We start from the raw sequence: 22,354 nt of genomic DNA, 5'->3' as shown, positions 1-22,354 counted from the left end.
AACATGAACGAATGAACGGCAAGCGTTTAAAAACCTATACCATTAATGTGCTTGTATTGTACATACTTTTTTGTAACAAATACATTTTATTATATCTTTTAAGAATATGAAATTTTAACCATATTATTAATTCATTAAGTATTTTTCCTTATTTGTTATTTTGTTTTTTTTTTTTCATTTTTAAATACTATTTTGGTTGATATGAACTTATATTGCTGCCATTTCTAAACACAACTTGACTAACAAATTACAATAAACGACATAGTCCTTTGCCTTTCCCTATTGGGGATAAATTTTAAAACAACAATAAACGACAGTGACAGAGAACAGAGTAGGTAATGTCATAATAATAACGCGCAAAGAACGGTGTTACATATTTTATAATTTTGTTATATTAAATATAAGTTTTACCAAAGATAAGCAATAATATAAAATGGCTGGAGAAGTTGTAGTGGACGCGTTACCATATATTGACCAGGGTTATGATGACCCAGGTGTTAGAGAAGCGGTAAGTTGCTCTATAATTTTTGTATATAAAAACTTACACTGCTTAAATGTTATAACTTGTCTTAGAAAAGGTTAAACTTTTATAAGATCCATACGGAAATACTAGAAATTCTAGTTCTTCAATCAATATTTTTAGTGAAAATTAAAGTGTTACAAATTTTGTTTATTCTTAGGCTCTGGCCATGGTAGAGGAAGAATGTCGAAGATATCGACCTACTAAAAATTATCTAGAGAATGCTGGCCCTGAACCAAGCACAGCATTTGAAACACCTGCATTGCAAAGAGAAATGGAAAGGGTACAGCAACGTTTGCCAATGGAACCTTTGTCTATGAAAAGGTATAAATTTACTACACTTAATCCCAATGTTTTAATTGAAAGAGAGTATTTATAATTCGGCTGTGTAGTTACGGCATTAAGAATATAGCCACCCCCTCTCTTTTAGTGGGTGTCATAAGAGACGACTAAGGGATAACACAGTTCCACTACCACCTTGGAACTTAAAAAGCTTACCGATGGTGGGATAACCATCTAACTGCTGGGTTTCAAATACACAGTGTGAAGACGGGCAGCAGTGTCTTCGGTGCGACAAAGCCAACCCTGCGGTCACCAACCCGCCTGCCCAGCCTGGTGATTATGGGCAAAACACATGAGTTCACTCAATTTTTGGTGCGAATTTGTGGAGGCCTGTGTCTAGCAGTGGACTGTATTGGGCAGAAGCAATAAGTGATGAAGTGATTTATAATCATTATTGACTTGTAAAACACGTTATATGTTTGTTATTCGTTTGTTTTGCAATTACAAAAATATTAAAAATAACATGACATAAACATGAAACCTAACATTCATAAAAAGTGTGTGTGTATGAGATTTTTTCACCGAGAGTATAAAATATTGTGTAATTTATTCTATCTCATTCTCTCTTGTTTCTTTATCATAAGTCGTAACACATTATCGTTTCATCAAGTTTCAAATCACATTAATTCTAAAGAGTTTTTACTTCAAAAATTATTTATACACCTATTCACGTACTACAATTTTTTGATCTGTAACAACTCTTGTTTTTAATTTGAAATAATAAATTCAATTTTCAGATATGAATTGCCACCTCCCCCAGCTGGCCGTCTCGGTGAACCGGGAGCCTGGGCGGAGGCAGTTGACAATTCTCATGCCCAGCTTTCACATCAAGCAACGCGAGTCCTAAACTTGGAGTTGCAGCTACAGTACAGTACGGAAGCGTGGCGTTCCTATCTCAATGTCTTGCAGGCTCTAGTGACGAGGTCTCAAAATGTACATGGTCAGTTACGGTAAGATTTACTTGTTTTTCTGATAATATGTTAGTTTTTGTTTGTGGTTTTGTTTATGAATTGAATAGTTTAAATAGAACAGTATGTTGACAATTATATTGCTTGCATTTAAAATATCACTATTTATACAAAATGAATATTTTGTTCAACACTATATGCCATATATTTATATATGTATGTATGTATTTATATCTATAACATGTTAAGTATGCAGTTTTCATAGAAATACATTTTCCTTACTAGAAGTACTTAATTCACCAACTACGTAAAAAACATCCTCTATTCAAGGTCACCTGTAAAAAAACACTTCGTTATAAAGAGGCCATTCCATTACACATCAATTTTATTTACTGTAAATTGTTGTATTTTTTCTTTTTTTTTATGTCACTAGGTCGGCAAACAAGTGTACGGCTTACCTGATGGTAAGCGATAACCGTAGCTTATAGACACCTGCAACACCAGAAGCATCGCAAGCGCGTTGCCGACTCAATCCCCAATCCCCCCAGGAGCTCTGGTCACCTTACTCACCAACAGGAACACAATACTGCTTGAAAACAGTATTATTTAGCTGTGATCTTCTGTAAGGTCGAGGTACTACCCCAGTCGGGGTGCTCCATATTTTGAGCAGGAAATTCCTGCTGTGCCCTACCTCAGTTATTTCTATATAGCGTGTAATAAAGTATCAAACTATAATTATAGTACATTGATTTCAGGAAACAAATAGCGTCCGTGAACTGGGAGCGCAAGCGGTCGCAGACTGCGAGCGGAGCCCGCCTGAGGGCACTGCGGCGCCGCTGGGCGCAGCTCGTGTCCGACAACTACCGCCTGGAGCGCGCCGTCATGCAGCTGGAGATACAGCTCGAGAAGGTGGCGGCTGTTTCCAGCGTGGCAAACGCTTGGCAAACGCTTGTATTGGCCATACAGAACCGTGCTCTGGGTGTTGTGCTTGTGTATTGTGTGTGTTTCCGGACCCCCCACACAGGACTTAATCCTAGTGAGGCCTGTTGTGTGTAAGGCGTTAACATGAATAAAAGTCTGTTCAACGAGAAGAGATACCAAACGTAAACAAAGCCCATCATTTTTTTGTAGCGACGATGGAATAAACAAAATATTGTGTATCTCTTTCTATCTTGTTTGTTTGTTATCTGCTGCACGTCTCTCTGCAAGGTCGAACGATATTTTAACTGGCTTTGAAAACATTCGCGCGGATGGCTCTTTGATTTTGTATTATTTATTTTTATTTCATTCCGTGTCCTGAAGCACTCGGGGTGATTTTTATATTGTGCTATTTATTATTTAGGAAGTTTTAAATCATACATAAATAATTATATTTAATTAATTATATTTAATTAATTAACTATCAAAATACAAATAAATTTTACATTTTAAAAATTTGTTTAAGTACAAAAAAGGTTACAAAACCCTGCATAGTTGAATGACCTCGTATTTGGTTTGTTTACGTTTGGTATCTCGGCTCATTGAATGCACTATAAACATTTCACTCTCACTGGATTACTCACTTTAATAAGATAAATATCCTTGTGTAACAATTGTAAACTTAGACCCTAAGTCGTCAAATGTGGCCCGCCGCCTGTTTATGTGCCCGCATCTTTACGAATAATTTAAATATGATAACTATCTAAAGTTCTAAACCGATTTGAGTGAAAAATCAAGAGTATGTTAAACTTTGCCAAAATGTGCCAAATAACTATAAATGCCTTAAAGACTTCCTAACATTTATTTTAACTGTAATCACTCGATATATAATGATAACGGCAGCGTATGTTCACTTGCAATTCGCATTTTTTTACACAGTTTACTTATGCTACGTTAGTAGTACTTTGTTATCACTAAGTCCTTTCTTAAAAAACCTACGGGAAGAAAGGTGTAGCTGTATTTTATTCTGTCTTAGCCATAGCACCTTAATATTATGTGACAAATATGAATACGGACCGAATACATATAAGGGGACAAATTAACAAACTCCTATTTAGTGTGTGGCCTGGCAAGGATATCTATTATATATTGCCATATATATACATATATACATACAGCCTATACAAATATTTGTCCTCAGTGGAAACCAAACCAGCAAGTTGCAACTACTATTTTTATTTTTCAAATATTGTGTAGTGTTTGTACTTGTGGACTTATCATAAACACGTGACAAAGATAATCTATGGTAAAAAATTATGAGCTGGTGAATAATGTTGAGATTCGATCCATAAACTTTCCACCCAGGATAAGAACTCTTCCTATTAGCCATCTACGGTCTTTAGTTCCTTTCATGTATTAAAATTTCTCAAATATTGTGTTTAATTGTTTCAGGCTAAGGGCCAAGCAACAGCAGATGATGAAACACCCGATATGGACATTGAAGCAGTTAAAAACTTGCCGGACAAACTCAACTCAGAGACTGAGAAAGAAGTGCAGAAGAAAATCGAAGATATGTTTGCAGATTAATGAATTAATTGCGATCATAAATAAATTAATGTTTATAAGTATATGGTTGTATTTTTAATATATATTTTAACCTGTAGTAGTAAGAATAGTTGTACGCTGTTAAGACATCATTCATCATCATCATTCCAGCCTATTGCAGTCCACTGCTGGACATAGGCCTTCACAAGTTCGCGTAAAAAATTGATGAACTCATGTGTGTTGCCCATAGTCACCACGCTGGACAGGCGGGTTGGTGACCGCAGGGCTGGCTTTGTCGCACCTAAAACGCTGCTGCCCGTCTTCGGCCTGTGTTTCAAAGCCAGTGGTTAGATGGTTATCTCGCCATCGGTCGGCTTGTGTTAAGACATACAATTCATTATTACAGCTGGGCATTAACTTTGTTAGTCTGTCAAATGTTACTTATCGAAGATAACATCTTGACTAATGAATTAACTTTTGTCAACTTCAATTTTTTTAACTTCTGTTAAATATCCCCAAGTCCATTTATCATTAATCTAGAGTGGGGATCACTTTTCGTATCTTACATTTCAAATAGCGATTCATGTACGATGCATTGGTGTAGATGATATCTATACTAATATTCTAAAACTGTTGAGTTTTTGAGAGAATAGTTCAACACTGGGAAAGGCTTTAGGCTATATAACATCACGCTACGACCAATAGGAGCTGAATATTTATAAGAAATGTTACGAAAACAGAAAAAAAATATTCTTAAATCTACCCAAAAACTATTAATGACTAAATGAATTGATTCCCATTAGCAGTTCTAAAAAAGTCCGCGACAGCATAATATGTCTATTTCTTACGGTTAAATAATTAAAACCTTTTTTATAGCAGGTAATCAAGTTTGTTCTAAAATAATGCACTATTTGCGAAGTTGCCTTTATAGACATGATATAAATCTTTATCCCAATAAATACGTTATTCATCATATAAGTGTTTATTTTTTAATAAATTTCTTGACATCATTTGATTTCAATGAATATAATAAAAATGTCTTAGTTTAAAAATAGCTTTGCAAGGAATTAATAATCACCAAAAAAAGTTAAAGGTGATTTTGTATGATTTGGTGATCAGTTCAGCCTATTGCAGTTCACTGCTGGACATGGCCTCCCCAAGTTCGCGCCACACATCCCGGTTTTCCGCAATCCTCTTCCAGCCTACACCGGCAATCTTACGTAGATCGTCGGTCCAACGGGCCGGAGGACGTCCCATACTGCGTTTGCCAAGACGCGGTCTCCACTGCAGGATCCGTCTGCTCCAATGGCCATCGGTCCTGTGACACAGCTGACCAGCCCACTGCCACTTCAACTTACTAATTCTGTGGACTATGTCAGTTACTTTCGTTCTCTCGCGGATAGTCTCATTTCTAATCCTATCTTTGAGAGAAACCCCAACCATAGCCGTTCCATTGCACGTTGAGTGACTTTAAACTTGTGGACTAGTCCCTTTGTCAGTGTCCACGTCTCGGCTCCGTATGTTAACACAGGCAGGACGTATATCTCGAAGACTTTTGTCTTTATGCATTGCGAAATCTTCGAAGTGAAGACTCGACGAAGCCTGTCAAACGCCGCCCAGCCATCGAAACGAATCCTTGCGAATGGAAAATATTTCATCAACAAGACAATTTTTGAAGATAAACTTTTTTTTATAGCGTTTAATTTGGACGAATAATTTAGTAGCTAATATAAAAACAAATGTAACGACGTCGCGTCGCACCGCCCACTTTTGTAAGTCGACTAAGTTGAACAGTAATGGTTTAAAAATATTTAAGTATGTTTTTACTTCAAATTAACGCAGGTTAAACGGTATGGAATAGCTCGTTTATTATAAAACATTAAGATTAAAATAAAAATAGTTCGGTTTAGTAAAAAGAAAATATCATCATCATCATCATCATTTCAGCCTATCACAGTTAAAGCCCTCTAAAAATCGGTGTGACACAAAGTTTTCCCGGCAAACTTCCAGTGAAACTCTCATCATAATCGGCTTAGCCGTTCTATAAGCCTTCCTCTTGAAGCCCCCTCTCCATTGGTGAAACCGCATGAAAATCCGTTCAGTAGATTTTGAGGGAATCGATCACATACACTTTTGGGGACTTTGTTTTATATATAATCCACTAACTGTTGCCCGCGACTACGTTCGCGTGGTTATGAAGATATGCATTACTATTAAGATGTTTAACGCAAATTATTTTTAACCGACTTCCAAAAAAGGAGGAGGTTCTCAATTCGACTGTATTTTTTTTTTTTATATGTATGTTACATCAGAACTTTTGACTGGGTGGAGCGATTTCGACAAATTTTCTTTTAATCGAAAGGTGGTGTGTGCCAATTGGTCCCATTTAAATTTATTTGAGATCTAACAACTATTTTTCGAGCTATATCTAATAATGCGTTTTTACTTGACGCTTTTTTCGTCGACCTACGTTGTATTATACCACATAACTTTCGACTGGATGTACCGATTTTGATAATTCTTTTTTTGTTGGAAAGGAGATATCCCAAGTTTACTACCATGATAAGGAAACCAGGATCTGATGATGGGATCCCAGAGAAATCGAGGGAAACTCTTGAAAATCCGCAATAACATTTTACTGGGTGTACCGATTTTGATAATTATTTTTTTTGTTGGAAAGGGGATATCCCTAATTTGGTACCATGATAAGGAAACCAGGATCTGATGATGGGATCCCAGAGAAATCGAGGGAACTTCTTGAAAATCCGCAATAACTTTTTACTGGGTGTACCGATTTTAATAATTTTTAATTTAATCGAAAGCTGATGTTTGTCATGTGGTCACATATAAATTTTATTGAGATCTGATAACTACTTTTTGAGTAATCTTTGATAACGCGCAGTTACTTGAGTATTTTTTCGTCGATCTACGTTGTATTACTCGTCGATGTAATTGAAGTCGGTTTTTTTTCGTTTGCGAGCAAACACAATTATTTTATTTCAGTCACTTGAAATGCTTACCCTGAGTAACTTTTTAAAAGACACAATTTAGTATAATTTAATTGTTATTTTTATAAAACCTCTATACACCACATTTTTAGTTTTATTTTCAGGCTGCAGTATAAGTAACCTATCAGGCGAACTTATAGCTGCTGTATATGTTTATTACAAACTATCAACCTCAATTAAACCCCCTTAGCGGTGGAATATCGCAAAATCCGTTCTTAGCGGACGTCTACTAACTATAATCTACCTCCCTGCAAATAATGGATCATCCAGCGGTTTTTGAGTTCTCATGATGACTGAGTCAGTGACATTTCTCTTTTATATATATAGATTACGATGCATTATTTGGACACCTCCTCACCATCTATAGAGCATACATTTTAAATTTCATGTCTCTTACTTCAAAAACATAGGACTTTCATACAAACTTCCAACCCCCGTTTTACCCCTTTAGGGGTCGAGTTTCGTAAAATCCGTTCTTAGCGGACGTCTACACTCTATAAGGAACCTACCTGCTAAATTTCATGTTTATAGGTGTTATAGTTTCGGAGATTTCGTGATGAGTGAGTGACCTTTCGCTTTTATATATATTATAGATTATAGATTATAGATAAATAAATAGATTGTCCTATTTTTAATATGTAATTTGTACAGTTTAGAGCGAAGGACTCGAATCCAGCTCTCTAAATAGTGTAAAAAAAAGAAGCTAATTGGAGCGAATGAATGAATGAATCAGGAATGAACAGTGCCGAGATTGCGTTTGTCACTTGTCATTTGTCAATATTATTTTTATTGAAAATTGAAAAATGGCGGACGATGCACCGAGCAGTAGTGCTTTCGCCGGCAATTCCGTTGAGAATTCAATAAATCAAGATGAATTAATTATGAAACAGCAACGTGAAATAGAGAAAGAGGTAAAGTCATCAAATTTGCTAATTTTTGTTTACGTATGTTTCTTTTTTTGCAGTCGAAGTGTAGCAACGACATGATGTTTGTATTTGTTTTTAGATATCAGAAACAATTCCTCTCGTCGGAGATCTCGAATCTCTGCAGACTTTAGAAAAAGAATACAATGAGGATCCCGTATATATGTTAAAAGTCAAAGATCTGTCTGCTAAATATAAGTACATAAGAAGAACAAGACCTGACGGCAATTGCTTTTTCCGAGCGTTTTCTTATGCTTACCTCGAGCACCTGGCTACTGATAAGCAGGAATATGAGAAGTTCTACGAAATAGCGAAGAACTCGAAAGAAATACTCGTCGCTTTAGGATTTCCTCAGTTCACCGTTGAAGATTTTTATGAGACGGTATGTATAATACTGTTTATTTTAATTTTTTTTTGAAAGTATTTTTACCTCCTAGTTGACCTTTATTTATGTACTAAATGATAATATGCTTAATTTTTTTTTAAATATATTAATCAATTTATTATTATTAAATATTAATTTAAACATGATCCCATACCTCATAATCGCAATATTACTGACTGGAATATTCTGTAGTTTAGTAGTAGTCTCATTTTCTTTCAAAATTTCAATAATTGTTGTCAAGTACTCTACACAGTGACAGATTGAATATACATTTAAAATGCAATTTACACAAAAAAAAAACTGGTAAAAGTAAAAATAGCAAAAACTGGTAGCTACCCTTAAGAATATCACTGAAACTTATGTTTCTGTGATATGTTTTTATAGTGAGTAAGGTAGCCAGAGCTCTAGGTGAGGATCAAGAGTGACCATAACCATATTCTTTTATGCCGAACTAGTTGTGAAGAAAAACAAAATCATACATACTTGTGTAAATAAAGGATATTTGTTGAACAACAAAATGCCCAACAAAAGCTTACACCCTGATAGAATATTTTTTTTCTTGTGAAATTTTTAGCTAAATAATAAATAATAATGTGTAGCCAGGAAATAAAAAAAGCAAGATTACATTGATGTATTAAATACATTAACTTTTTATAATTTAATCTTATATACTTGTGAGGCTTACCAATGATAAATTTAATCCCCGATGCGTTTAAATGGCTTCAGACATAGAATTTATATCAACGTAATATAAAATTGTTTTAAAATTTGAGCAGAGGCTAGCCTGTTGGTGCAGTTTGTCCTCCTTTGTACTCTGGGGTACGTGGGTTCGATTCCACCTGAGTCTCTAGAGTAATATTTGTATTTACTTATGTACTATTTCTATGTTAATGTATCAAATTTTTTTAGTAATGACTGTTACCTATTACTGTAGGAATAGACGACCCTGTGTGGATGTTTTATTATTATTACAATATTTTTTTTTAGTTTATGGAAGTAGTACAAAGAGTAGGTAAACACGCTGGGGGTTCCATGGATGAGTTGGGAGCGATAAGGCACGAGTTACACGATAAGTTTAATAAACAGGGTTACTCGGACTACATAGTGGTGTATTTGAGACTCATCACCTCAGGACAGTTGCAGACTGATCAGGATTTTTACCAGAACTTCATTGAGGGATCTCGTACAGTCACCGAATTCTGTAGACAGGTTGGTTTAATAGTTAATACTACATAATAAATTATAACTAGCTGTCCCCCACGGTTTCACACAAGTTCATTTGAGTAAAAATTAGCCTATAGCCTTCCTCGGTAAATGGGCAATGCAAGACATAAGCAAGATTTAATTTTAACCAGCAGTTCTTGAGACTGAGATTAGCACGCTAAAGACAAACAAACAAACAAACCAACTTTTCAGCTTTATAATATTAGTATGGATAGAAGTATGATTCATTAATATTTTACTCTTAATTATTACTCTTTAAAAATGCTTTTCCCAAGATATACCTGGTGTATTAATTAGCTTGTTGATGGATGGATGGATTAAGTTGTAAAATATTACATAAATGTTGTAAAAACTAATTAATAACCATAAACATAAGGTAATACCGTAGGTTTTATTATATGCATTGTCAAATTAAAAAGAAAAAGCTTAAAGTAGTTCCTAAACATTGATTGTGTTTTTTTATTTTTTAGGAAGTTGAACCAATGTACAAGGAATCAGATCACATCCATATCATAGCTCTGAGTAATGCTCTGAAAGTAGGTGTAAGGGTTCGGTACATGGATAGAGGTGAAGGCAGCCAGGTATGAGAAGTATTCAAGTATTGCTTATATATATGTATATATATTTTAATAGGGCTATGTTGGCAGATAAGCATTACCCGATGGTAAGCAGTTACCATACCCTATAGACGTCTGCAATTCCAGAAGCATTGCAAGAGTATTGGCGACCCTTTACTTATGACCCTCCCCTAAGATCAAGCTACTTTACTTAGCACAAAAACAATAATACTTGAAAGCAGTATTGATGTAATCTTCTGTAAGGTTGAGGTAATTCCCCAGAAGGCTGCTCCAGATATTGAGCAGTATATATCTTGCTATGCCCCAGCTCAATGGTATATTACAGATATTATACTATTGTATTTTTTCTTTTCTTTCTAAACTTCCCCGCTTTCACATTTCCACTTCTATCATTTCCTATGCCTAAAATGTCTGGAAAAAATTTCTGTTTTTGCGATATGACCACTTCTATACAACTCTTATTACTTTTTGTTTCTAAGTTGTACAATATTATGGATATTATTATTATTATTTAAAAAATTTAGTATGATATTACACTATATTCATATTGCAAACAAATCACATTGCACTTATTGCAAAATAAAATGTATACAGTACTAAGCAAAAATATGTATCTAGTTGATTATTTTTATTTGGTGTAACACATTCAAAATTGTACCTCTAATCTCATATTTCGTACATTAAAAAGTTGATTTGTTTTCGAAATAATTCTTTTATCATTTAATTTGTTTGCTTAATGTTAGGAATACAATTGATGAAATTATTTCTTTGAAATTTTTCTAATATATGTTCATAGAATTGCGTAATTACTATGTATTAATATAATGTTTTTTGTCGTGTAGGTAATAGCTCACGACTTCCCCGAAGGAGCGAAGCCTCTCGTCCACTTGCTGTACCGACCCGGACACTACGATATTCTGTACGCGTGATTGTGTTGTCCATTTAATACATATTAAAATTAATTATCTTACGCATTTGATGTTTTTATTTAATTCTCATTATCTTAAGTTGGTTTGTATTGACGGATGTGTTGATATTGATCAAAGCATTGATTTTACAGTCGCGGGTTCGATTCCCGCTCATGGCAAATATTATTATTATTATTATTACTTCATGGCAAATATTATTATTAATATTATTATATTTATTAGTTATCCTTATAGAAATCTGTAAAATTGAGTTCAGTTTTGGATTGTGAAGTGAGAATTTCATTAATGGTATTATAATATTTATGTTTAATACTGTAATACAATAAGACGTGCTTTTAGCCTTTGAAAGTTGTAAAAAGTGAAAGAAAAAATTTAGTAGGATTAAACCCATTGTAAAAGAAAGAGAATACAACGAAAATGAAAGGAAAAATAAATTACGGGCGATCTGAGGTCGGGAAGTAGTAGGGTGGGGTTGGGTTAAGGGTAAAAAACGGTTTATTTCGATTTCCGGCTAAATTACAAGTTCAAGATATACAGATGCAATAGAAAACTGGAATTTGAGGTGTCCTACTGGGGGTTGTTCCGAAGGACGTTACAAAAAAAAACTGGGATATGTCAATAGTTCATAATACTCATAAATTTGACGCTTAATTTTACAAGTGACAAAACCGTGCCAGGCTTCTCGCTGTATCAATAAAGAGTCAGGTCACTGGTTACACGCAAATCCGTCAAAAAAACTTGGGACACTTTTAGACAGTGAAAGTTTTAGGATTACTGTCGGTCTCCGGTTGGGAGTTCCATTGTGCTTGGAACACAGATTTCCGTGCGGAAAAGAGGTTGATTCTTTCGGAATACACGGCCTTTTTTGCAATAAGAGTTCAGGTAGGTTCCCGCTACAGTTACCTTGATGATACCATGATATAATATATAGCTCTTGCCACCATCGACGTTCCTGGTTTTAGCGATTGACGTTGGTTCCCCGGGAAAGGAGACGGGCGCTTTTATGAAAAGAAACCTGCGTTGATACACTTGCTCCGTCTCATGTTAGAGAAACAGCCTTAAAAAGTAGGAGCCGCAGCGGAGACAGCTGAAACGATTAAACGGCACAAATATTCGTCACTAATTTCAATTTACACCTTTGTGCCGTTTGCAGTCGAAATACTTGGACCTTGGAGTAGTTGTGCTAAAAAAATTTAAATGAGATAACTCCTCGCCTTATTGCCTTCACTGGTGCATTTTTTGCCCAGAGAATCGGCATAGCGATTCAACGGGGAAATGCTGCCAGCATTCTTGGCACAATTACACACAGACAGACAGATAGATTGATTTGTACCAAAAATATCTGTAAATATTTAATTCTTAAGTTGTGAATTGTAAATATGCATAGTGTTTAATAAACTATTTTAATCGTTAATGATCTTAGCATCTAAGCTTGGTACGAAAATTTGGTCTGCATTGATTCATGTTTTTTACGTACAGTTGTGAAAGTTACGACACCAAGTTTCTGTCTTATTTAAGCAAGATGTATGTTTTAGCCAGCCTCATATTAGAGTTGTCTATCATAAAGTTGAAGTTTGACTTTATCTGAGCAGAATTTTGAGAGACTTGAAAAATAGGCATTTGAATAAAATGTTTGCCTTGCTGTATGCTACCGCCGCGCCCCGAGACAAGAAAGGGACAGCTGCAAATCAGACCGTTTTAGGTATATAATTATTGACCAAAACAGCATTTCATAGTCGACTATTTTCTCCCCAAAACATACCAATTTTTTTGTGTAATTAAAAAAATTCCAGCTATGCCCCTATGTTCTCAGATTTTTGTAAATATGCGATTTTTTTTAATGAGTGTCAGAAAACGTATAAAAATTAGCCAATATTTCTAGTTTTTGAAGACTCCTACTCCCATAATAAGAATATGAAGAAAACCAAGACCGAGGGGCATTGTGATAGCAGTTAAAGGTTTTATGTTAAAAAAATATTTGATCTAGTGTCATTATCCAAGGAGAAAACAGTCGACTACGTTTGTATGGAGAAAAAACCGGTATCCTTTTCTCTTAACTGTAATAAATATTGAAACAAATATTTGTAAATAAATTAGGTTTGCTCTGAGAACCCTCATATATATTTTACATACGCAAATAAAAATTAGATCATTTATAAATGTTATTTATTTATAAAATTCAAGAGAATTAAATTAATGAATCTTATTTTCTACATAGAAATAAAAACATGTCAAAAGTAAATAACAAAATGTCACAAAGAAATTATCTGCAAAAGTAGACACCGTCTGGTTTACGTTTGGGTTTCATCCCCGCAAAGAATGCTTTGATATCTTCTTCTTTGACAATTTCTTTTTTATCTTTAAAACTCTTAAGGAAGTCCAATAGCTTGTCCCTCATTTTGTTGTACTCGGTAAGAGCATTTATTTGCTGGATTCTATCCAGTGACGATAGTGCCTGCATTCCTCTTTCATATTGAGTCGGTCTCCCGGTGACATTCTGTTTACCTAAATTCTCATAAGCACTAACTGTATCTTCTGGGTCTATTAAAAATAGAACTGAGAGGTCTTTGTACATTGATATGCATTCTTGACAAGTGCAAAGTGTCTGCCGAAAGTTTGATGGCCAAAATGTCGCACCTTTGTATACTTTCTTCACACCTTTTGGTCTGACGCATACTCCACTATCGAGTTTTTGTTTTTTAGCATCAATGTTATCGGAGTTTTCATCTACGTGTTTTCTCTTTTCGGAAACCTTTTCTGCGCTACTCTGTGCAGTATCACACTCAGACGTATTTTTATCAGGTATACTTTCAGATTCAATTTTATTTTCACTGGAATCATCAGTATTAACATCATTGTTTGTTGATGTGTCTTTAGTATTGGTACCAACATCATTTGCATTCTGTTCTACACTTTTACTAGGAGCTTCTTCTGAATTAACATTCTCATCAGAAGTGTTTAATTTTTCATCAACACCTGAATCAGCACTAGTATCCAATTTTTGTTCTTCCTTCTCATGTGACACTGTGTCACTGGTAATGTTTGAATCATTATTTGTAACTTTTGTGTCATTGGATAAATTATTTGTCTCATTGCTTGTTGTTGCTTGTTCAGTGGCAGTAGGATCATCTTCTGGATCAGCTAAAAGTCTATCTTCTACAATTTTCGTTGCATTCTCTTCACTTGATTTATCTACGGGATGATCAATTTCTTCCTTAGTTTGTTCTTCATCTGTTTTATTTTCAGACTGATCAGTAATATTTTCTTCAGTAATTTTATCACTATTATTTTCAGTTTTATTCACGACAGGCTCCTCGGGTACATCATTTGCATCATCTTTTATTTCAGAATCAGTAACTGCGCCTTCTTCGCCTTTTCCAATAGATTGCTTTTGTACACCACTTTCTGGGCTCTCTTCTGAAGCTGCATCAAATGGTTTAAGTTGGTTAGTTTCCATTGATTCCTCCTTGTTTGTATCTTGAGAAGAAATCTTTTCTTCAATATCACTTCCACTCTTAGAATCGAGAGGTAGATTGCCATCTTTGCTTTCTGAACTTAGTTCTGTGGCACTAACATTTGCTTCAAGTTTTTCATCTGTCATTTCAACATCAGTTTTACTCACACTTTCATTCAAAGAATTATCAGACTCTGTTTTAGCGTCACCATTGCTTAATTTAGAACTATTGTCAACACCATTAACCACATCTAAATCAACATTTTCAATATTAACAGCTAGTTCACTATAGTCATGTAGAAATGCATTCTTTTCCATACAAGTTTTGCAAATCATTTCCGAGTATTGATCATTATTAGGAACTGTTGCATCTAGATGTGACCCATGTAACCAATCTTCACAAACGATGCACTGGATCATAACATCTTCCTCAGTGGTCTCTGGGTCAGGATATGGCCTTTGGCAAATACAGTACAGTCCACTGAAGTTTTGGTTATAGTAATTCTCCTCATTAAGGTCAGCTTTGTTCGGAGTGAAGGTGCATGGATGAGAATTAAATTTGGGATTGCCACAGTCACATCTGAAGTTACGTTTTGTGTACAGTTCTACAAGTTCATGACTTTCATGGCACATCAAGCTACAAGCAAGGCAAACTCCAGCTCTCTTGCTCGGGTCTGATTTGGCTTCTGGGCAGCATGTTAAACATGCATATATGGCTTGCCTTTTTATATAACCCTGGAAATAAATAAAATATATATTCTTTATTACAATTAAGGAACTCTGTTTGCAAAATAAGTTGGTAATGTTGAACTTAAAGGTAAATGAACCTGTAAACTAACCTAACCTAATAACCTGTATTCAAATAATATTTAATGATATGTTAAGAAGTAATTTTCAAAACTGGTCACATTCAATTTTCCACAATTCCGTATATGACATTAAATTCTAGATTTGAAAGAAAATAGTAAAAGGCAATTTATATAGATATACAAATTTAAGGTCACTGAATTTATATTATGTTAGATATACTTTGAAAGGAATGAAATTGGTTTGAAAACCGAAACAAAACTTCTTTAAATGTTTACTGTACGGAAGATCTATTTTAATAAACGAAAACTAAGTAATAATAATAATATTTTCACTTATCAGTACATATTACAAAAAAAAAAAAATCATTTCAACATTGATTCAACACAACGCAATAAATCAACATTAAAATATTGTAAATAGAAAGTATCTATATCAGAACATGTGAGTTGATCACATTAATCTTTCATTACAGATGAATATACAATAATTAATCATGAGACTGTACGGTAATACCCCGCTTTACACAAGAGATAAGTTCTGGAAAAAAAATCACATTAAGTGAAGTTCCCGTATATTGAGGTTCAAAATTTATTACAAAAAATACAAATCATTTGAAGTAATCATTTTGATTTTAAGAACACTTTTACTTTCTCTGTTAACTTCATTCACATTCTTCCATCTTTAGCATCTCATACATACATACAGGTTTTGCTTTTGTACATGTAAGACCTTGACTTATCGTTAATGGCATGTTCTTCTTATTTAAAACTTTGATCCAGACTGACAGTAACTACGTTCGCATAGTCGATTCTGTGAGCCCAAAATCTCTGCCAACAGTTGTTGCTTTGCCTCCATTTTCCATTCTTAACAACTTCATTTTTAATTCCAAAGTTACGCTTTTATGCTCTTTTTTTATAGGTGGTATTTTTAATGTAGCGTTAAATTAAGTATCTCCAACAAACATTAGAACATGACTGCCAGCCGAGATAAACATATGGAATAAACGAAACAAATCAAAAAGAAGTTGCCAGATTTATTTTTGCGCATAACGAGTCCCGTAAAGCAGGGTATTACTGTATTACGATTATTAGTAATAAATTATTAAACATCTAATAAGACTTTCGAAACGAACGTAACGGTTGAAAACAGGTGTTAGCTTTGACCTTTGTCAGGTAGAAGATGGTGCATTAAGTGATATTTTGGTGTTATACGCAAATTTTACCTTAGAATATGTGCAGTTATTGTCGTCAGAGGCTCCTAAAACAGCGTTAGCGTCCTCTTCGAAATCAACTTGATCCTGTAAGACGTCCATCATTGTTACAACGTTTTCTCCGTCGCATTCAGACATGTCGGCGTCTTCAGTTACCGTTTTGTTTTCACTTGCCATATTTTAAGCCTCAACTTATAATAACACAAATTTAATCCGTTTAATTATTTAAATAATGAAATGAAAAAGCCGGGTGCTTTACAAACGCGCCAACAATTTTTCACTTTAGTCGACATCAAATAAGAATGAATTGAACGAATGGATTGAATGGTACAATATTAGAAAAGCGATGTTGCCAATCTGATGTAATCTTTAGTTGCAAATATTTTGTCTTAATAAATATATACATAATTTCAAATGTTAAAATTTATGTAATAATATTCTTTACGGACTTGTTGATTTCAATATTTTAAATTAACATGTATAAGCTATGTACTCGTTCGTATTTGCTTAAATCGTAAACGTACAAAAATAAACAGTTTATTAGTTTTTTTTTTTAAATAGGTAACCATTTTATTGTTTGTTCCTATAATTAAACTGCTTTTAATAGAATACAATACATTATACGTAGATATTAAAATGTATTTAGAAAATAATTAAGTTAAAATGAAATGTCTACGTCATGTACAACCATAAGTTGGTTTAAAAAAAACAATATTTACAACAAAAATGGTACATCTAAATTTTTCCTTCCATTGCCCACGTATAAGAAACCGCAGTTAGGCGTTTGAACTTTATGGAAAAACATCATTCCAGGCCAGTACAGACTCTTTAAATAAACTATACTCCCATTCTGCTCGAGTGACAAGTTCCAACAGCCATTCGGTATATCTTGATCGATGGAATCTAAGAAATCCATGCTGTAGTTATAATCCGGTCTGGTTAGGAGATTGGTGTTCCAGCGGTGTTGAGGTGGACGGATGTGGAGATACGACTTGAGATGCTTCGCTTCAGACGCAGTCAGTCCGTAGTAATTGGGATTTATTACGATTGTACCATCCGGGTGTTTTATGAGCTGTCCCCTTGCACATATCTCGGCCTCCTCACATATATTACTAATAGTTGCAGCGAGCCTACTCTCCTCTTTCATAAATTGACACCTGTCTGGATTATTTTCTTCTAATGCCTCATCCAACACTTTGATCTTCAAAGCTGGATCTCCTCGGAAAGGAAAGGTTGTTAGTAATGACAGATGCTTGTATTTCTTTTTCGCTTTGGGCAGCAAGCCCCAGAATTTAAAGTCAGTTGTGTAATAGTATTTTCTGTCTGCGATTGCATCCTTATTTATGCCAACTGCTATGTGATAATCGGCGTCTACTGCGAACAGTTGACCCCAGTACTGAATGTGAGTGAAATGATTCTCAGCTTGAAGGAGAGTGAGTGAGTTTTCTAAGAGAGATATCAGTTCATTGCTCAGCATTTTTCCGTTGACGTTTACGTATTCCTTGTACTCCCACAGTTTATGAACATTCATATTTCTTTATAATATTTACGTAGATTCAAAATTAATTCTAATTAACTAAACATTCTTTGTATAACAGTGATGTATTACTTCATTTTTCTTTCCATGTGTATTGTATATGTCATCATAATTTTTTTAATCCACGAAATTTTAGTTTTTATAAAGTTCACATATGTAACTAAAAGAGGGTTTATATATATCTATAATGTACAAAAATTTATAAATAGTGATTGGATTTTTGTGTAGGGAATAAATATTGAAGTAAAATTTCTTTACGTATGCTTGACTTGGGAAGTAAGCTGGTAAATGCGTGACGATAGCATTATAAAAAGTGTGATCGGGTAAGGCAAACGGAAGTTGAGAGGAAATATAAGTTAGATAGAGCTAAAAAACTTTTACTTCAGTCGTGTGATTTAAAGCACATTCGTTATCTTTTTATATTATGAAGGTTATGTACATACAATAGTAATGCAATTGTTGCATTTTATTAAAGATAAACTGGGGATAGGGCACAGCGAAATATCATGCTCAAAATCTGGAGTAGCTTGACTGGGGATGTGCTTAGATCTTACAGAAGATCACAACGAAATAATACTGCTTTCAAGCAGTGTTGTGTTCCTGTGGTGAGTAAGGTTACCAGAGCTCCTGGGGGATTGAGGGTAGGATAGGCAACGCGCTTGCGATATTATTGGTATTGCAGACGTCTATAAGTTACGGTAATTGCTTACCATCAGGTGAGCCGTACGCCTGTTTGCCGATTTATTTGTATAAAAAACTTTTTAAGTTAAACGGTTTTATGTTAAACATACATTGCAATGTTTAAGATAAATGTACTAAAAACCAAAAATAATAAAATAGATACAGTCGTGGGAATTATAAACATATGCATAGACTAGACTAAAATAAAACCGTGGGGCACGTCGATTGTCTACAATCGTTGATTAAAATGTTTGTTTTGTAATGTTACACTATAATTAGGCAGTTGTTCAACCGACAAAGATGGACGTGTGATAAGTAGGGCTAGAATGTGGAAACAAGCTAGCAGGCTCGATTATAAGCGAGTTTTAGGGTTTCATAGTGGTGAGCGAGTAGTACTTTTATCATATGTTTTGTCGATTAAAGACAAACTACGAGCAGTGAAACGATTCCTCGCCAGCCAGCAGTGTGAATGTCCAACGATAAACTAGTTGAAACATCTCTTTTATTTACATGGAGTGTATAACTATTGGAATTTCCATGAGCAAGAAAATAGTAAGTAATTTCCTCACCGTCTGCGGGCCAACTGCCTATTTTAACGACGAATTAAACGATTCTTCTATCGCACATTAAGTCGATAATTTGTAGACAATTGACGTGCCCCACGGTTTTATTTTAGTCTAGTCTATGCATATGTTTATAATTCCCACGACTGTATCTATTTTATTATTTTTTGGTTTTTAGTACATTTATCTTAAACATTGCAATGTATGTTTAACATAAAACCGTTTAACTTAAAAAGTTTTTTTACCTATTTTTATTTTCTAGTTTTTAGTTTTTATTTCGCATTCTGTTTAATTCATTTAGTGCTTCATTATTGCAAGGCCCATCTTAAATATTGAGGTTGTATAGTGCACTGTATTCTTCTTGTCAAGCCCTTTTATTTGATACCCATATTGGTGGGATTGATAAAAAATTGTTATCAGACATTTGGTAGCGGCGGCCAGCTTAGATTTCAATTTTGCATAGTAAATTGTATTCTACTTGTTGAGACCTTTCATTTGATACCCATGTTGATGGGATTGATAAAACCTAAGTTATCCGCCATTTTGTAGAGGCCGCCATCTTGGATTTTAATTTTATATAGTACATTGATTAAACTGGTTGAGCACTTTCATTTGATACCCATATTGATGGGATCGATAAAACCTACGTTATCCGCCATTTTGTAGCGGCCGCCATCTTGGATTTCAATTTTTATAGTATATTGTATTCTGCTTGTTGAGCCCTTTCATTTGATACCCATTTTGATGGGATTGATAAAACCTACGTTATCCGCCATTTTGTAGCGGCCGCCATCTTGGATTTCAATTTTTTATAGTATATTGTATTCTGCTTGTTGAGCCCTTTCATTTGATACCCATATTGATGGGATTAATAAAACATAAATTATCCGCCATTTTGTAGCGGCGGCCATCTTGAATTTATAATGATAATGAATAAACATAATTGTATTGTCACCAAAATCCAAAGTGTATACAAAATTTCAGATTAATCGGTTGACAGGAAGAGGGTGAAATTTGAATTACTAAATTTGACCCAAGAATAAATAATAAATAAAAAATAAAACAAACGGGGTGAGCTAAATAAAACCGTTTAAAAAAGATAACGTTAGGAACTATGGAAGTTATTCTACCCCGCTTAATGGAGAATTTGGTGTCAGAACAACATTCTATAACGTGTATCATGCTTCACGTTTCTCCGAGAAGTTTTTCTGTAAGTGTAACGTAACGTAAGGCGGACGAAATAAATTTTAACAATAATTTATAGCAAGAACCGAATATGACATGATAACTGTGGCCCTTTTTTATATTTTGAATTTTTATCGTAGTCAAAAACTATATGTAACATAGCCTAGTTAACACAAAAAGATCTGTGTGGTCAATATAAATATTTGTAAAGAATTGAGATCGGAGCCGCGACCATTTGCACAACAGTCAGTTGCTATGACAACTGATTTAACCCATGACAAATTTTTAGATGTATGTGTCTACTTATCTGCACTGAAACATTGTCGTAGAAAACGCTTTCACTGTGCTTTTTATTAATATCCTTTGAGCATTGTGATATATTTACAGGCCATTACCGTACAATAATATTGACGGTCAGTAATAAGCCACTTATGACTTAACACACCTTAACGGCGTAGATTGTTTTTCCGTAAGGGTCATCAAAAAGGGCAATGTAAAACTACACTAGGATCTCGAATGACAATTACGGTGCGTCGAATATTCGCCTGCCCTCTGTCGGCCGTAATTCGTAACAAGACGCCGCAGTTATCCAGGTTAACTTGAACCCTCATTTAAAGTACTCATGTAGTTGTGATAGATCAACATATTTCTGAAATAAGGATAAACTTGAGAGATAAATTAGGTATTTAACGGAATGTTAGTATCGTGTTGCTTGTTTGTAGACTCTTGGGTGACGTTATATAAAAAAATATTACTGTAACGATTTATGAGGGTGTATTGGGAAATATCAAATGTTTGCTGAAATTTGAAAATGTTTATAGAGATTTAAAAAATACATTATTACTTATTACGTTTTTGTGTTTTTATTTACATTATTACTATAGATAATACTTTATTTTAATATTATAACATTATCAATAAATTAATAAAGCTAAATACAAGTTTGTAATTATTTACCGTAGTTGTATTCTATTTATTATTTTAAATATTTTTAATAATTATATCTGATAGCAATGTAATATGTTAAATTTATGATGTTTTATAACTTTACATATACTAAATAAAATGTACTAAATAAAAGGGTTTTGTTTAAATTTTATTATTAAAATGTATTTTTATTGGTCTGACTTTGATCGAAATACCTAACGATACTAATAAGTTTACATAATTTGTTGAAAAGTATAAAGTAGTTTCACTTCAGCCTGTAATATCAGACTGCTTGGCATATGCCTCTTTCTCCATGTAGAAAAAGGGTCAGAGCTTAATCCACTACGCTGCTTCAATGCGGGTTGGCAGATATATTCCTTATTATAAGTAATGGTCGCTATCAGGTGTCTATGATACCAACCGGGACCGACGGCTTAATGTGCTCTTCGAGGCATGGTGGGGAGACAAGGACTAACAACCAGACTGGAAATAAATATTTGTGTAAACACAAATATCCACACCGAGCGGGAATCGAATCCGCGACCGTCGATGTTTAGGCGCCGCCGACATGACACGCGCCATTACACCAGAGCGTCGTAATGTAGTTTAAACAATGTATATTCACTACTGACCGCAAGATGGCGCTTAAATTTATGTAAAATGCAAACAGTTAAAATTCGTAAGAACTAAAAGTATACTTTTTAAAA

The 22,354-nt window shown here is 34.3% G+C and overlaps 4 protein-coding genes across 4 annotated transcripts; 2 read left to right on the top strand and 2 right to left on the bottom strand.

Annotated features, from left to right (window-relative positions):
* The first annotated feature begins 321 nt into the window (after positions 1-321).
* LOC123655560 (pre-mRNA-splicing factor SPF27) lies at positions 322-4,316 on the top strand. Its single transcript, XM_045591329.1, has 5 exons — positions 322-508; positions 681-844; positions 1,600-1,812; positions 2,526-2,679; positions 4,141-4,316. Exons 1-5 carry the CDS (start codon positions 434-436, stop codon positions 4,273-4,275), a joined length of 741 nt encoding a protein of 246 aa, XP_045447285.1. The 5' UTR covers positions 322-433; the 3' UTR covers positions 4,276-4,316.
* A 3,687-nt stretch (positions 4,317-8,003) lies between these two features.
* On the top strand, positions 8,004-11,325 carry LOC123655491 (ubiquitin thioesterase otubain-like). The gene is made up of 5 exons (XM_045591269.1): positions 8,004-8,152; positions 8,247-8,546; positions 9,537-9,758; positions 10,244-10,354; positions 11,194-11,325. The coding sequence occupies exons 1-5, from the start codon at positions 8,045-8,047 to the stop codon at positions 11,278-11,280; spliced, it is 828 nt and encodes a 275-aa protein (XP_045447225.1). The 5' UTR covers positions 8,004-8,044; the 3' UTR covers positions 11,281-11,325.
* Positions 11,326-13,468: 2,143 nt separating this feature from the next.
* LOC123655558 (putative E3 ubiquitin-protein ligase UBR7) lies at positions 13,469-17,054 on the bottom strand. Its single transcript, XM_045591327.1, has 2 exons — positions 16,767-17,054; positions 13,469-15,469 (listed from the first exon to the last, which is right to left on the bottom strand). Exons 1-2 carry the CDS (start codon positions 16,929-16,931, stop codon positions 13,544-13,546), a joined length of 2,091 nt encoding a protein of 696 aa, XP_045447283.1. The 5' UTR covers positions 16,932-17,054; the 3' UTR covers positions 13,469-13,543.
* A 415-nt stretch (positions 17,055-17,469) lies between these two features.
* LOC123655520 (radial spoke head protein 9 homolog) lies at positions 17,470-18,285 on the bottom strand. The gene has a single exon (XM_045591293.1). It carries the CDS (start codon positions 18,283-18,285, stop codon positions 17,470-17,472), a length of 816 nt encoding a protein of 271 aa, XP_045447249.1.
* Positions 18,286-22,354: the final 4,069 nt, after the last annotated feature.

The sequence above is a fragment of the Melitaea cinxia genome, chromosome 8 (assembly GCF_905220565.1).
Source record: "Melitaea cinxia chromosome 8, ilMelCinx1.1, whole genome shotgun sequence".
Classification (NCBI taxonomy): domain Eukaryota; kingdom Metazoa; phylum Arthropoda; class Insecta; order Lepidoptera; family Nymphalidae; genus Melitaea; species Melitaea cinxia.
Note: the sequence above shows the minus strand (reverse complement) of the source record. Positions and strands in the feature narration are given on the sequence as shown.

Excerpts from the sequence above, each read along its gene's own strand:
- LOC123655560 (XM_045591329.1), top strand. The coding sequence starts at position 434 with ATGGCTGGAGAAGTTGTAGTGGACGCGTTACCATATATTGACCAGGGT. Across the intron at positions 845-1,599 it reads GAACCTTTGTCTATGAAAAG|ATATGAATTGCCACCTCCCC; the intron begins GTATAAATTTAC and ends TTCAATTTTCAG. Across the intron at positions 1,813-2,525 it reads AATGTACATGGTCAGTTACG|GAAACAAATAGCGTCCGTGA; the intron begins GTAAGATTTACT and ends CATTGATTTCAG.
- LOC123655491 (XM_045591269.1), top strand. The coding sequence starts at position 8,045 with ATGGCGGACGATGCACCGAGCAGTAGTGCTTTCGCCGGCAATTCCGTT. Across the intron at positions 8,547-9,536 it reads TTGAAGATTTTTATGAGACG|TTTATGGAAGTAGTACAAAG; the intron begins GTATGTATAATA and ends ATTTTTTTTTAG. Across the intron at positions 10,355-11,193 it reads ATAGAGGTGAAGGCAGCCAG|GTAATAGCTCACGACTTCCC; the intron begins GTATGAGAAGTA and ends TTTGTCGTGTAG.
- LOC123655558 (XM_045591327.1), bottom strand. The coding sequence starts at position 16,931 with ATGGCAAGTGAAAACAAAACGGTAACTGAAGACGCCGACATGTCTGAA. Across the intron at positions 15,470-16,766 it reads ATAACTGCACATATTCTAAG|GGTTATATAAAAAGGCAAGC; the intron begins GTAAAATTTGCG and ends ATTTATTTCCAG.
- LOC123655520 (XM_045591293.1), bottom strand. The coding sequence starts at position 18,285 with ATGAATGTTCATAAACTGTGGGAGTACAAGGAATACGTAAACGTCAAC.